Here is an 11,362-nt window from a genome sequence, read left to right as displayed (position 1 = left end):
TTCTCTGGTTTCCTCCTACCTCACAAAAAAAATCCCAGTAGGTAGATTGAGTATGCCAAATTGCCCCAAAGCTTGGATGAGTGTGTGAATGTGTGTGCATGGTTCCCTGCAATGGACTGTTAACCCATCCCGGGTCTATTCCCGCTTCATGCCCAGTGTTCCCAGGATCCACCGACACCCTGACCGGGATAAAGTGGTTGAAGGTGAATGAATGAATGAATAACATTCATATTTCCAAATGTATTTTTTCTATTTAAATAAGCCCTAAATGTAACACTACAAAAATTTGGGATTCACTTATAACTAATTTCATGTTACAGTTGCACCTGTCTTGTCTTGTTTTATGTGGTAAGGGCTAATCAGATACAGTGAGGGGGAGGATATGGCAGGGCAGGTGCTTGGACAGCAGTGTGCGTATTAAAAGCTTGGATTATAGTTGCTTTGTAAGATGTCAGATAGGAGGGCATAGATATGCAGGCTGTCATTATTACTGACATTATTCATGATTCTCCATAATCCCATTCCAGCCACCTACTGACATTAAGCTATGTGTGTGTGTGCTGAATGTGTGAGTGAGATAGAGTAAGTGCAGGTCACGCCTACATGCTTAAGTGCAACTCTGTGTTGGACCACGTGTACATGTGTATTGGTATGCCTGCAAGCTGGTTTTGTCTGTGCATGTGTGTGTGTTGGTGGGTGGGTGGCTGTGGGAGCGTGATTTACTTTCACAGGCAAAAGTCAAAGACACAGAGACAAATAGGAGATATTTCAACACGCATCTATTCAGATAAAATTGCACTACACAACAAAGCAATTAAAACAAGGTTTTTATTAAGTCTGACTGTTTTGTTGTTCTCAATCTGTAGTTCTGGATTTTGCTTAGCTGAGCACTGAGCATGGTTTGACTACAGCAGATTTTTACATTTAAAATGCTATTATTTGCTTGCACAATGTACAATAATGTTTATAACATTTCCAGTTTTCCATAATTTGGGCAGTTTTCAGCTGAAACAAGCTGGTCTTGTACTCTTATATTTAACTAATATACAGCATGCTAAATTTTCAGATGAGCTTGCTAAAGGGTAATCTATTTTATATACAAACTGGGCACAATCCAATAACAACAGAAATTTTCCATAAGAAAAGTGGGTTAAAAACAATCCTTAACCTTTAGTTCCTTCAGATATGTTATCAACAGCCTTGCATCATGGCTCTTAGAGACTTACATGTTCTCACAAATGTTCTTCACCTTAGTAGACAAATATACCCAGAATGGCCTTATCTCCACATTTTGAGCCAATCATTATAATACATAGTCCATTACCAGTGAACAGATATGACTGACATTTGAGACTTTGCATGGTTTGATTTTAAGGTGTTTTGACAAGAATTTTTTTTGGTGAATTAGGTAAATTATTTACAGTAGTTTCATATGAGATTCATTGCTAGAAATGAAAATAGATATCTTTGCCAAGTACCAGTTGTACTGGGTCATTTATTTCATTGAACCAGATAGCTGTGGCTGTTTAGGACCCGGAAGTTGTTGCACCTGATGTCCCAGCAGCCCCTGCTTCTGCCTTGACCTGCCCATCTTCCACCTGGTTTATTAGCAGGAGCTTCATCACAGGGTCCAGGTACTCCATAATGGTCTCTGACACGCTCTTCTCCAGCAGGTAGCCCTCTGTTTCCACCTCCGTGTTCTCCTGCCCAACCGCAGCTTCCATAGAGGTCTGCAGATACCTCAGACATGCAACCACTGTAATCTGTAGAGAGATAGGGAAGAAGGATGGAGCAATGGAATGATGGAATTTGGACTAGATGATGTTAAAACATTTCGAAAGTAGGTAGGTGATCACTTACTGGTGTACTGATGCATAGGTTAGAGGTTTTATTTTGATAGTCTATAGGTCATATAAACCTTAAATAAAAAATTGACTTAAGCACCAACCTCTATTCCTATCTACTGATACCTGAAGGATAAAGACAGTCAGCACTACAGCGCCAATGCTGTTCATCAGGCCCATGTAGTAGCCAACCAGAGCTTCCCTGCAGCCACGGACGAAGATGTTGAGGTCCTCAGTTTGGTGCTCATAGTTGTAGTGGGCCGAGTTGTTGGTCAGTTTGTACTGGATGCAGGGTCTAGGGGAACTTGGGTTACAGCAGCTGAAGGGCACACCATCCACCAGGTAACGCCCATCCACATTACTCTTGATACGACTGGATAAATGAGATGGATAGAAGTTAGACAGAGGCGAGAAAGGGTAGATGAATAAGAATGGAGAATCTTTAAATGGCAACAATAAAATCTAAGTGTGCTTTTTATTCTGATTAGACCACAATTAAAACAGACACAGTAATGTTACTTGCATGTCTAGTCCAAAATCCAGTAAGGTAAAGAAGCAAGACAATGGCCTTAGGAAAATACGTTCCTCAAGGGTTCTGAGGATGGTTAATGAGGGTTAGGTCAGCTTTGATACATTCGAAGATAAAAAGCTTCCATCTTGAACCCTAAAGAGTTCTTCAGTTTGTCCCTCTGGGGAAACTCTTCAAGGGTTCTTTGAATGGTTAAGGGTTCTAGCTTCCTAAAATTTTCTAGATGGAACATTTTCTAAAAGGGAAACAGAATCTGCTGTCAGGTGCTAAATAGAATCTTCTAAAGTTTTCCCAGAGTGACAGCTTGAAGAACACTTTAGGGTGCGAGATGGAAGCTTCTTGTGTATCACGGCTGATCTGAAGCCTTCCCATTTCTCGTCACTTACTCCTTAACCTCCTTGGAGCTGAAGTCCAGGTAACGGTTACTGATCCACTGCACCTCGAACCAGTCCTTGTAGTCGTTGTTACCACAGCACCGGAACTCCATCTGCAGACGGTCAATGGTCTGCTTCTGGAAGCAGCGCCCTGGGGTGTCCGTGTCCTTGTAGAAGCGGATGCCATTCTTGAGGCCAACCTTCAGCGAGCCCTCCAGGCTGCCCTTCATGGCATAACTTAGGATGACTCCAATCAGCAGCAGGGTTGTGAAGAAGATGGCACAACAGAAGTAGGGCTTTAGGAAAGTCTTCCAGCGTGGGAAGCGGCTGGCATCCAGGGCATCCTGGCAGATCCGACCTGCAAACCAGTTGATTCCCATGGAGGCCAGTCCAGCCACAATCAGGGTGTTTGGGACAATGTGGATCTCTGTGTTGTCCATCACCTACAGGGCACATTTGGGTTTACTGAACTGTTATTATGAAATAGATTCTATGTTATTGAAATGATTAGTTACCTATTACATCTAACTGCTCAGTGGATTCTGTTTGTCTCACATTTCTATGCACAGACAAACGTTCTATATTATGGGGTGTATTGAGGTACCTGTCTACCTATGGTTATGATTTGAATAATTCATTTATGTGGCTTTATACTTTAAGTAGAATGTCCTTTATCTGGCAGAAATTATTTTGCTGACTGGTTTTTCTCTTCCTAAAAGCCTCAAACTTTGACTACTGCATGCATCTGATTCAGCCCCCCCCCCCCCCCCCCCCGGATTTTTTTTTTTGGCATATTAGCATAGACTTATTGCAAAGAGTTTCTGCAATGCAATTGAACAATTGAACAATTATTACATTTTGTTCAGCTGCAGCACAAGCAATTAAAATTTTAAGTTTACTGTAAGGAAATAAATAGACAGATTCTTTATTGTGACCTAGATTATGATCCATGCAGTTCGTCAAACAGCTTATTGAAGAAGACAGCTTCCTAAGACCGTTCTAACCGGCTTAAGCAATATTTATATTTGCACAGGTTAATCCTGATATTTCAGCAACTTGAAAATGTTCCTGGTGTCCTCTGAGGTTTACATTATCATGCATACATGCAGTTTTTAACTAACATATTCTCAGTCTCAAAAATGAGTAGTATGCTATTAATGAATTGGTTATTAAGATGTTCATGTGAAATTATAAAATGTTCCTCTGGTATTTTCAGTAGTAGTTCAAAAGTCTCATTCTGCCCTAAGAGGGTACACAGGCTTGGTCAAGAAACCTTCTCAAAATAGCAGTTTTAATTTGACTCAAAGGGTGTGTGATAAAGTGCAGGATTGAAATATGCTTTCAAATGGTCAGTTTAGATACCTCTGCCCTCCTGCGTAGTTCTGTCTTCAAGAAGCATCCAAGACAGAAGGTGATCGCTCCACCTAAAGTGGCCAGCCAGGAGATCAGCCACAAACTCTGAGCTAGCTTCACCCTTTTTTCAAAGGGGAACTTCATTTTAGCCCACACCATAATGGCAGCAGAGAAGTGTTACACTACAGGAATGCAATGAAGATCTCTGGTTCTGAAGATACTGAAAGGTTTTATGGATTTAATGACAATTTTTGTATTTTGCTAAGAAGAGCTCTCCAAAAATCCAAAATCCAAGGTTAAATCTTCTTGTATCTCAGTATGTTGAGATGAGTTTTGCCCAAAAAGTTCTGGCTATGTGTTGTCCTGGGTGGTAAATTCCTCTGTGGTGGTCGGCCTGAGTTTTGATGTGATGATCCCTCCCCAGGTGAGGTGCTAAAAATAGTCCATATACCAACTCAATTGAAAGAGTGGTATATTTGCCCCTCTGAGCCCATGCTTGGGTGAGAGACACGCTAGATATGGCCAAAGCTGGACATCTGGGGCATCTTACCTGTAATCCTTTACCTATCCTATTATGACGGCCCTCTCCAATGGGCTAGAGAACTGTCTGCTCAGCACAGATTGAGATAGATTGAAACTGGGCATGGACAGATGCAGTGATATAGCCATAACATGGCAATTACTTTAAAAATATTGACCTAATACTGATTCTGCAAAAAAAAAATTGACCATGGAGGTTTTTTTTTGGTAAATGTTTGGCTGTTGTGTGTATCAAGTGCGTACTTGTGGGGTACACAAACCTGAAATCCCTCGCATTGTCAAAAAAACTATGGTATTTTTGTGTTTAATCCACGATGGTTAGAAATAGTCAAATATAACCATGTATAATTAGTGATCGATAGATAATAATTGTTCTATCTTAGCATTAATTACACAGGTAGATGCTGACCTGCTACTGTATTACTGGCTGTCACACCTCCTCCGGTGCCCATAGGATTACCCCGCCCGTCCTTCAGTCTTGCAACATGCCTAATGCAACCACCCCCATACAGGCCCCTCCAGTGACAAAGGCTGTGACAAGCCCCACTGGCACATTTTAAAAAGTTAGCTACTTAGTAGGATGTTGACTAATGTGCAGAATCTTAAAGTAAATGTGTTTACTAGAATTCATGCCAAGATATACAGACATGAAGGACTGATTTTTTCATTCTTTCTTCATTGTTGGTTTTAACATGTAGCCAATATTTATATTTTTCTTTGGAATCGGCCTTTGGCATCAGTAGGCATAAGAATTCTCACCTTAATAAAAGAGGTGAGGAGTGTGTCTTTGACTAAGTAATATAATTACAAAATAAAACTAAGTAAACATTTGTTTTATTCCTATATACAACCTTCATGTTAAAATGTATTTCTGATACTGTTAGAACTCAATGGACCCATCGGGTGAATTCATAATTTCCTACTTTTGTCACTGTTATTATAGAATAATTCATAGTACAGTAGTTACTGAGAAATATGATTTAACTGTTTAGCTGGGTGTACAAAATGAGTCTCAGGTGCAAGTTTTACTTCTATCATTTATCTCACTGCTTTTATTGAAGACAAGACATTACAGTGGAAAATTAATTTAGATAACATACTATATTGTGTGCTAAGCTGTACACAGAAGACAAATCAATATAAAGGAATAAATTATATAATACATGGATAAATGTGTAAATTTGAGTAAATAAATAGCATAATTATGTTGAATGTAAATCCTTTCTTATATATGTATGTTATGCTATGAAATATTTCACTAGCTGGAGAAATGCAATTATAACACTGTATACAACATGAAATGTGTATAAGATTTTTTTTTTAACAATGCATAAACATGATGAATGTTCACATTAAACATTATAAAGGGGATTTCAGTGACTTTGTCTGTGGTATGTTTTTTTCGTGCCAGACTGGCTGGTTTAAAAATTTCAGAAACCGTTGATCTCCTGGGATTTTCTCACACAACAGTCTCTAGAGTTTACATAGATTGATGCAAAAAACAAAAAACATCCCATGAGCGGCAGTTCTGTAGGTGGAAATGACTTGTTGACGAGAGAGAATGGCCAGGCTGTTCCAGCTGACAGAAAAGCTGCAGTGACTTAAATAATCACTCTTTACAACCATGGTGAACAGAAAAGCATCTCAGAATGAACAATACATCAAATGCTGTTGTGGATGAGCTCCAACAGCAGAAGTTCCATTCCTGTCAGCCATGAACAGAAATCTGAGGCTACAGTGGGCACAGGTTCACTATATACATTAGATATATTATTGAACAGGAATAATACAGATAATGTCACTACTTTGAAGGTGAATTCAACACAGACTGAGGAATCACACTGATGTACAAACATACACTTGAATTCTATAAACCAGTGTTAATTCGACATTGAAAGAAATTATAAACTTGAGAACGCAGTACATATGTTAGAGAAATCAAAACACTGATGGAGAAATCAAACAAATAAGCATTAATAGGCTACATGATTTTCGCTATATGATTTTCGCTATACAACAACATAAAAGTAAATACTCAATGGGTAGAGGCATCCACATCTATTTTCAAGTAACCTTTACACAAGATCAAGTAATAACCTGAATGAACACCAAATGTTACATATTTATTTCTCTATTACATCTCATTCATTGTGCCAAGAGCCTAGAATGACAAATGGGAATAAATTATTACATTAAGAGCTACAAATATTATATATAATATACAGTTCATACTAAGTAATTCAAGTCCATTGCTTTAAGCTGTTTCTAAAGCCCTAAACAGTTGTTGAATGTAAATCAGCTTCTGATGTCTGATAAATTTCTCTCCGAGATAAAAAAAAAAACAGTGCGTGAGATTCATACCAAAGATTTTTTGGGATTTCTACTCAGTCTACATGTGTGTGTGCTGTTAAAGAGGGCTTTCTAAGGGCAACCATGTCTAGTACCCAAGTGAAATCAAAGTGCCACACTTCTGTTTGATGTTGCCTTTAGAAGTTATCAAAGCATCTACCTCAGCAGGGCTACCAGTCACCCGTGGACATATCCTTGACTGTGAATAGAGAAGTCTAACTCACAACTCAGACTCAGAAGTCAAACTCAAAACTTGTGTGGTTCTGAGCAGCAGACGGAGTGCTTAGAGCTACCTCATTAGTTAATAACCTAAACACAGTAGCTACATATTTATAATTCTTGAATATTGAAATATAATTATGCAGTATTTATTGTCTGGTCATTAGAGGGTATGCTTAGATCAGATTTTAGTGGTAACTGTAATGGGTGGGGTTAGTTATAAGAGGGCAGTGGTCATCATCTGGTAAACAGACCAAGAAAAGTATATCAGAGGACAGAACGGAGTACATGAAAAAATATCAGAGCAGATAAACGTATATAAAAACTGGCTGTAGTTCAGCAACTCCAGTTTTCTAAACATGAACCAGCTCCGCTTCTGTAACAGATCTATCTATTGTGGCTTATCCAATCACATGTATTTATGTAAATTATTTAGCTGAATGCAGGTCCTGAGATCATGGACTAGCTACAGTGGTCATTTTAGCTACTCTAGCTGGTCTAGTGAACTGATGGCATTGCGTGTTTTCTGTGCTGCTAGTCAAAACATGTTTTGTCTTATTTATAGCATAAATAAATCAGTAATGGTTAAACATTAAAAAGTAACCATTAGTTGTTTAGTCAGACCAGATCCAGAAAGTAATTTTAAGGAACTGGACTTTTATGAATTTTAGTTGAATACCCCTTCCCTAAGGGATCCAAAGTCCCACAGTACACAGGGGATCCAACAGAGATTCTAGGGAATTAATTATTCCTTAGAATAATTGGCCAGACAGGGGGGGAACAAGTCAATTAACCATCATACAATATCTTTCATGGTCTCATCTGACAATTCCACACCACACCACCGGGTTTACCTAGCACACCTGTTTGCAATTACTTCCTCATTCACTGACACTATAAAGACTCTAGCTTTCCACTTATACTTTGCGAAGTCTTGCCATCATTGCTGTTTGCAATTCTGAGTCATTTATTTCACATATTGGATGTCTTGGTATTTGGAATCTTGGATTGTTTTCATGTTCCTGTGTTTGGCTTGCTCCTTTGGATTTTTTGCAGTGTTCATGTCATTATGTGGCTTTGACCTTGGCTTTTCTATCGATTATCATCTCTGATCCCATTTACTTCAATAAACCTGCACTTGGACCAAATACTTTTGTTTTTGTTATGCCATCCATACCTGTAGTTTATATTATTAATTTTTTTGGCTAGCATTAACATCTCATTCACAGATATCTGCCTTGATCAGACTTTCATGGCTTTCTTTAAAAACCGCTTAATTTGTAACGGGACCTCATATAAACCATTTATAAATATATCTACTATTCTAATTCACATTCACATTTGCTCAGTGTTTAAATTAATTATTAATTATTAGGTTAATACATTAAGTTTAGGTTTCATAGTTTTGTCTTCTCTCCCTCCTGTATGAAGTGGTTAAGCATCTTCTGTGCTGACTCCAGATTAGCCATTGGCTCCGAGCCACTGCTTCCTGCCCCTTTCTCTCCATCTCCAGTGTGTTGCTTGTTTGCCTTCTTCCAGTTATGAGTAAGCTCATCTTCAGTCCAATCTTCAACAGCACCCTGTTGTGGATGGTGGAAGTCCATCTTACCTTTGGTGCATTTTAATTGGCCATGATGCTCAAGCTGCTGCAGGTCGGTGGAGTTGATGCCCTCCAAGCTAGCAGACAGGATGCGAATAGGAGAGCTTAGTTGGCGTCCAGTGTGAATATGGTATTCCTTTCCTACAGGGCCATCCAGATGCTGTTTCAAGCTGGACACAGGCACTGGTAAGGTCTCTGGGTGTATGCTGAACTGAAGGTGGGGTATCTGTAGGCGCTGGGTGTAGGCCATTTCTTCCCCTCCTGATTCACTCTCTGTGTCTCCATCTCCCCTTCTGTACTGATCCGACTTTACCCAACGACCCTGCTCCTGATGCCATGGTGAAAAGCCTGTACAACCATGTTGACCTCCTTCCAAACTACTCAAGGCATAGTGCTTTGCCTCCTCACCCATTTCTGACCAATCAGATTCATCCTCTTCTGGGACAGGACCCAATGATTGCTCATCTCCAGCTACTGAGCCTTTGTTATAATGGTCACTGTCCATAAATTGAAATGGAGGAGGTGCAACAGCTGGCTTGAATGGCTTGATGGGATCATCTGATTTAAAATGCTTTACAAGTGCTTCCTGGAGCATTGATGTCACCTGTGGGAAAAGGAAGAGGAAAGAAAGATAATCCAGCCCTAGAACATATCAGTCAATATTATAAAATGTGCTATACAAATAAATTGGCTCTGCTAATGCTTATTATGAAAAGGGGTGTCTAATCTTATTAAGGAAGGGCCAGTGATGGTGCAGGTTTTCATTCCAACCATGCAGAAGCCACACCAGATAGTCTGTTGAATGCTAAGATTAACTGATTAAACAGGTGCAGTTAGGTGTGGCTCCTGCTTGATTGGAATGAAAACCTGCAACCACACCAGTCTTTTGCAGATAAGATTGAATACCCCTGTCAAGAAACTGAGTTTCATAAAGAACTAATGGTAGCTAGGCAGCTAATTCTGTCTAGCTAGTTAAAAGACACAGAGAACACAAAGTGGACTGGATAACAAAATAGATTAGATAACGTTACATTAGATAATAACCCTCTCTCCACAGTGTCTTTTAGCTAGCTTGCTAAAGTTAGGCAACTTAATTAAGCCACGCTGGGGAGAGGGATGCAGCACAGCCCATGTTACAATGTGTTCTTCTGCCAAAAAATAATTAAAATGGTCATTGATTATGATGCTGATTGATCTCAAGACAAATTCATACACAGGAACATGGTCAATAAGGCACAAACACTAAGCTGACCCTAACCTTAACATATGTAGCTTAACCTTTGTAACTGTACATATGAGTCATGTAACTTGTTATGAATTTCTTAACTTTCTGTCTGCAGGGTAGTTATAAAATCAGGGAGCTAAAAAAATAAATGAGTAAGAATAAAAAAAAAAGCTATGTTTATATACTCCTCCATAATTTCCCCTTCTATTCAGCCTGCGACGTTTGAGACAATATCTAACATCTTCCTGTCATCAAGCTCTCACATTAATTGTCTCCAGGCTCTGAATGGTTGTCTTGGCAGCTGACAGCTGTTTTGTCAGTTCTGAGATCTGCTGGTTCAGTTTCTCACGATCAGCATCCATACGTTCATCCTCAATAAGGCAAAGGGAAAAGTGAAAAGAACAAAAACAGTGAATATAGGATTTAAAAAAGACATTTTTTAAAAAACAAAACTAACTTGTTCATCCTGGGCCATTGCAATAGACTGGTAACTCGTGGCCTCGGAAAAATGAACTTACATTATAAAAATAGTCTTGAAATTTTTAAAAATACAATCCGAACATTCAGTTAAGTTCATTTAGACTTGAAAAAGGAAGTTCATTCCTATTTTAAATCAAATGCTGTGCCTTACCATACAGTGTGTTTCACCCTCCTGGAAATCATCAGTCTGCTGAATGGCAGAATAATTAGCCTGAAGTCTAAAAAAGATGAACAGATATAACAGAAAACTACATTTAAAAGGATGTTTTGGCTCTTAATAGCATGCTACAGTTGCAGATATTTTTTCATAGAAATAACATTTAACAATTTTAGAAGGTAAAATCAATTAAGGATAATCTGTTAATTTCACTATAAATTTGCCCGGACCTCATGAACTTGTCCATCATGCTGCTTAGTTCCACACGAGTCCTATGTAGCTCTGATTCCAATTGATGATGTTCAGTGATAAATTCAGCTCCTAAGCACTCCATACGCACCACTGTTTGCCGCAAAGTGTTATGCAGGTCTTCATTCTGTTCCTGTAGGATCCTGGGTGGTGAAGGATAAGAATGAAAAATGGGGAGGTCATGGGTAGCTAGAGGAACAACATTTCTGATACAAGGATATAATAATATGTTTAAAAAAGATGGAGGTATTATGATGTGTTTTTTGTCTGTGAGATAATTTATAATTAAACTCACATGATCCTCTCATATTCAGAGCCTTTTTCCTGTGCAAAATTAAAAGGGAATCCATTTCAAAAGCTACACTCGAGAATTAATGAACAATCATAATTGTATAATAATTTGTTGATAGCCTAGTTAAACATTGGAGCTTAATATATGAGAG

The 11,362-nt window shown here is 38.8% G+C and overlaps 2 protein-coding genes across 2 annotated transcripts; both read right to left on the bottom strand.

Annotated features, from left to right (window-relative positions):
• Positions 1–778: 778 nt before the first annotated feature.
• Positions 779–4,623, bottom strand: rom1a (retinal outer segment membrane protein 1a). The gene is made up of 4 exons (XM_026922208.3): positions 4,110–4,623; positions 2,760–3,190; positions 1,971–2,217; positions 779–1,763 (listed from the first exon to the last, which is right to left on the bottom strand). The coding sequence occupies exons 1-4, from the start codon at positions 4,257–4,259 to the stop codon at positions 1,527–1,529; spliced, it is 1,065 nt and encodes a 354-aa protein (XP_026778009.1). The 5' UTR covers positions 4,260–4,623; the 3' UTR covers positions 779–1,526.
• Positions 4,624–5,762: 1,139 nt separating this feature from the next.
• si:dkey-273o13.3 (uncharacterized) lies at positions 5,763–11,341 on the bottom strand. Its single transcript, XM_034300890.2, has 5 exons — positions 11,215–11,341; positions 10,901–11,062; positions 10,665–10,731; positions 10,297–10,404; positions 5,763–9,412 (listed from the first exon to the last, which is right to left on the bottom strand). Coding segments are annotated over exons 1-5 (1,146 nt in total). The 5' UTR covers positions 11,217–11,341; the 3' UTR covers positions 5,763–8,605.
• Positions 11,342–11,362: the final 21 nt, after the last annotated feature.

Source organism: Pangasianodon hypophthalmus, chromosome 27 (assembly GCF_027358585.1).
Source record: "Pangasianodon hypophthalmus isolate fPanHyp1 chromosome 27, fPanHyp1.pri, whole genome shotgun sequence".
In the NCBI taxonomy this organism is placed as follows: domain Eukaryota; kingdom Metazoa; phylum Chordata; class Actinopteri; order Siluriformes; family Pangasiidae; genus Pangasianodon; species Pangasianodon hypophthalmus.
Note: the sequence above shows the minus strand (reverse complement) of the source record. Positions and strands in the feature narration are given on the sequence as shown.

What these genes read in the sequence shown, in the direction of transcription:
- si:dkey-273o13.3 (XM_034300890.2), bottom strand. An exon ending in ATGATGGACAAGTTCATGAG is followed by an intron (nt 10,732 to 10,900) that starts GTCCGGGCAAAT and finishes CATCTTTTTTAG; the next exon opens with ACTTCAGGCTAATTATTCTG. An exon ending in AGAGCCTGGAGACAATTAAT is followed by an intron (nt 9,413 to 10,296) that starts GTGAGAGCTTGA and finishes CTTTTCCCACAG; the next exon opens with GTGACATCAATGCTCCAGGA.
- rom1a (XM_026922208.3), bottom strand. Translation starts at nt 4,259, where the DNA reads ATGGTGTGGGCTAAAATGAAGTTCCCCTTTGAAAAAAGGGTGAAGCTA. An exon ending in AACTACGCAGGAGGGCAGAG is followed by an intron (nt 3,191 to 4,109) that starts GTATCTAAACTG and finishes TGTGCCCTGTAG; the next exon opens with GTGATGGACAACACAGAGAT. An exon ending in TGACTGTCTTTATCCTTCAG is followed by an intron (nt 1,764 to 1,970) that starts GTATCAGTAGAT and finishes ATCTCTCTACAG; the next exon opens with ATTACAGTGGTTGCATGTCT.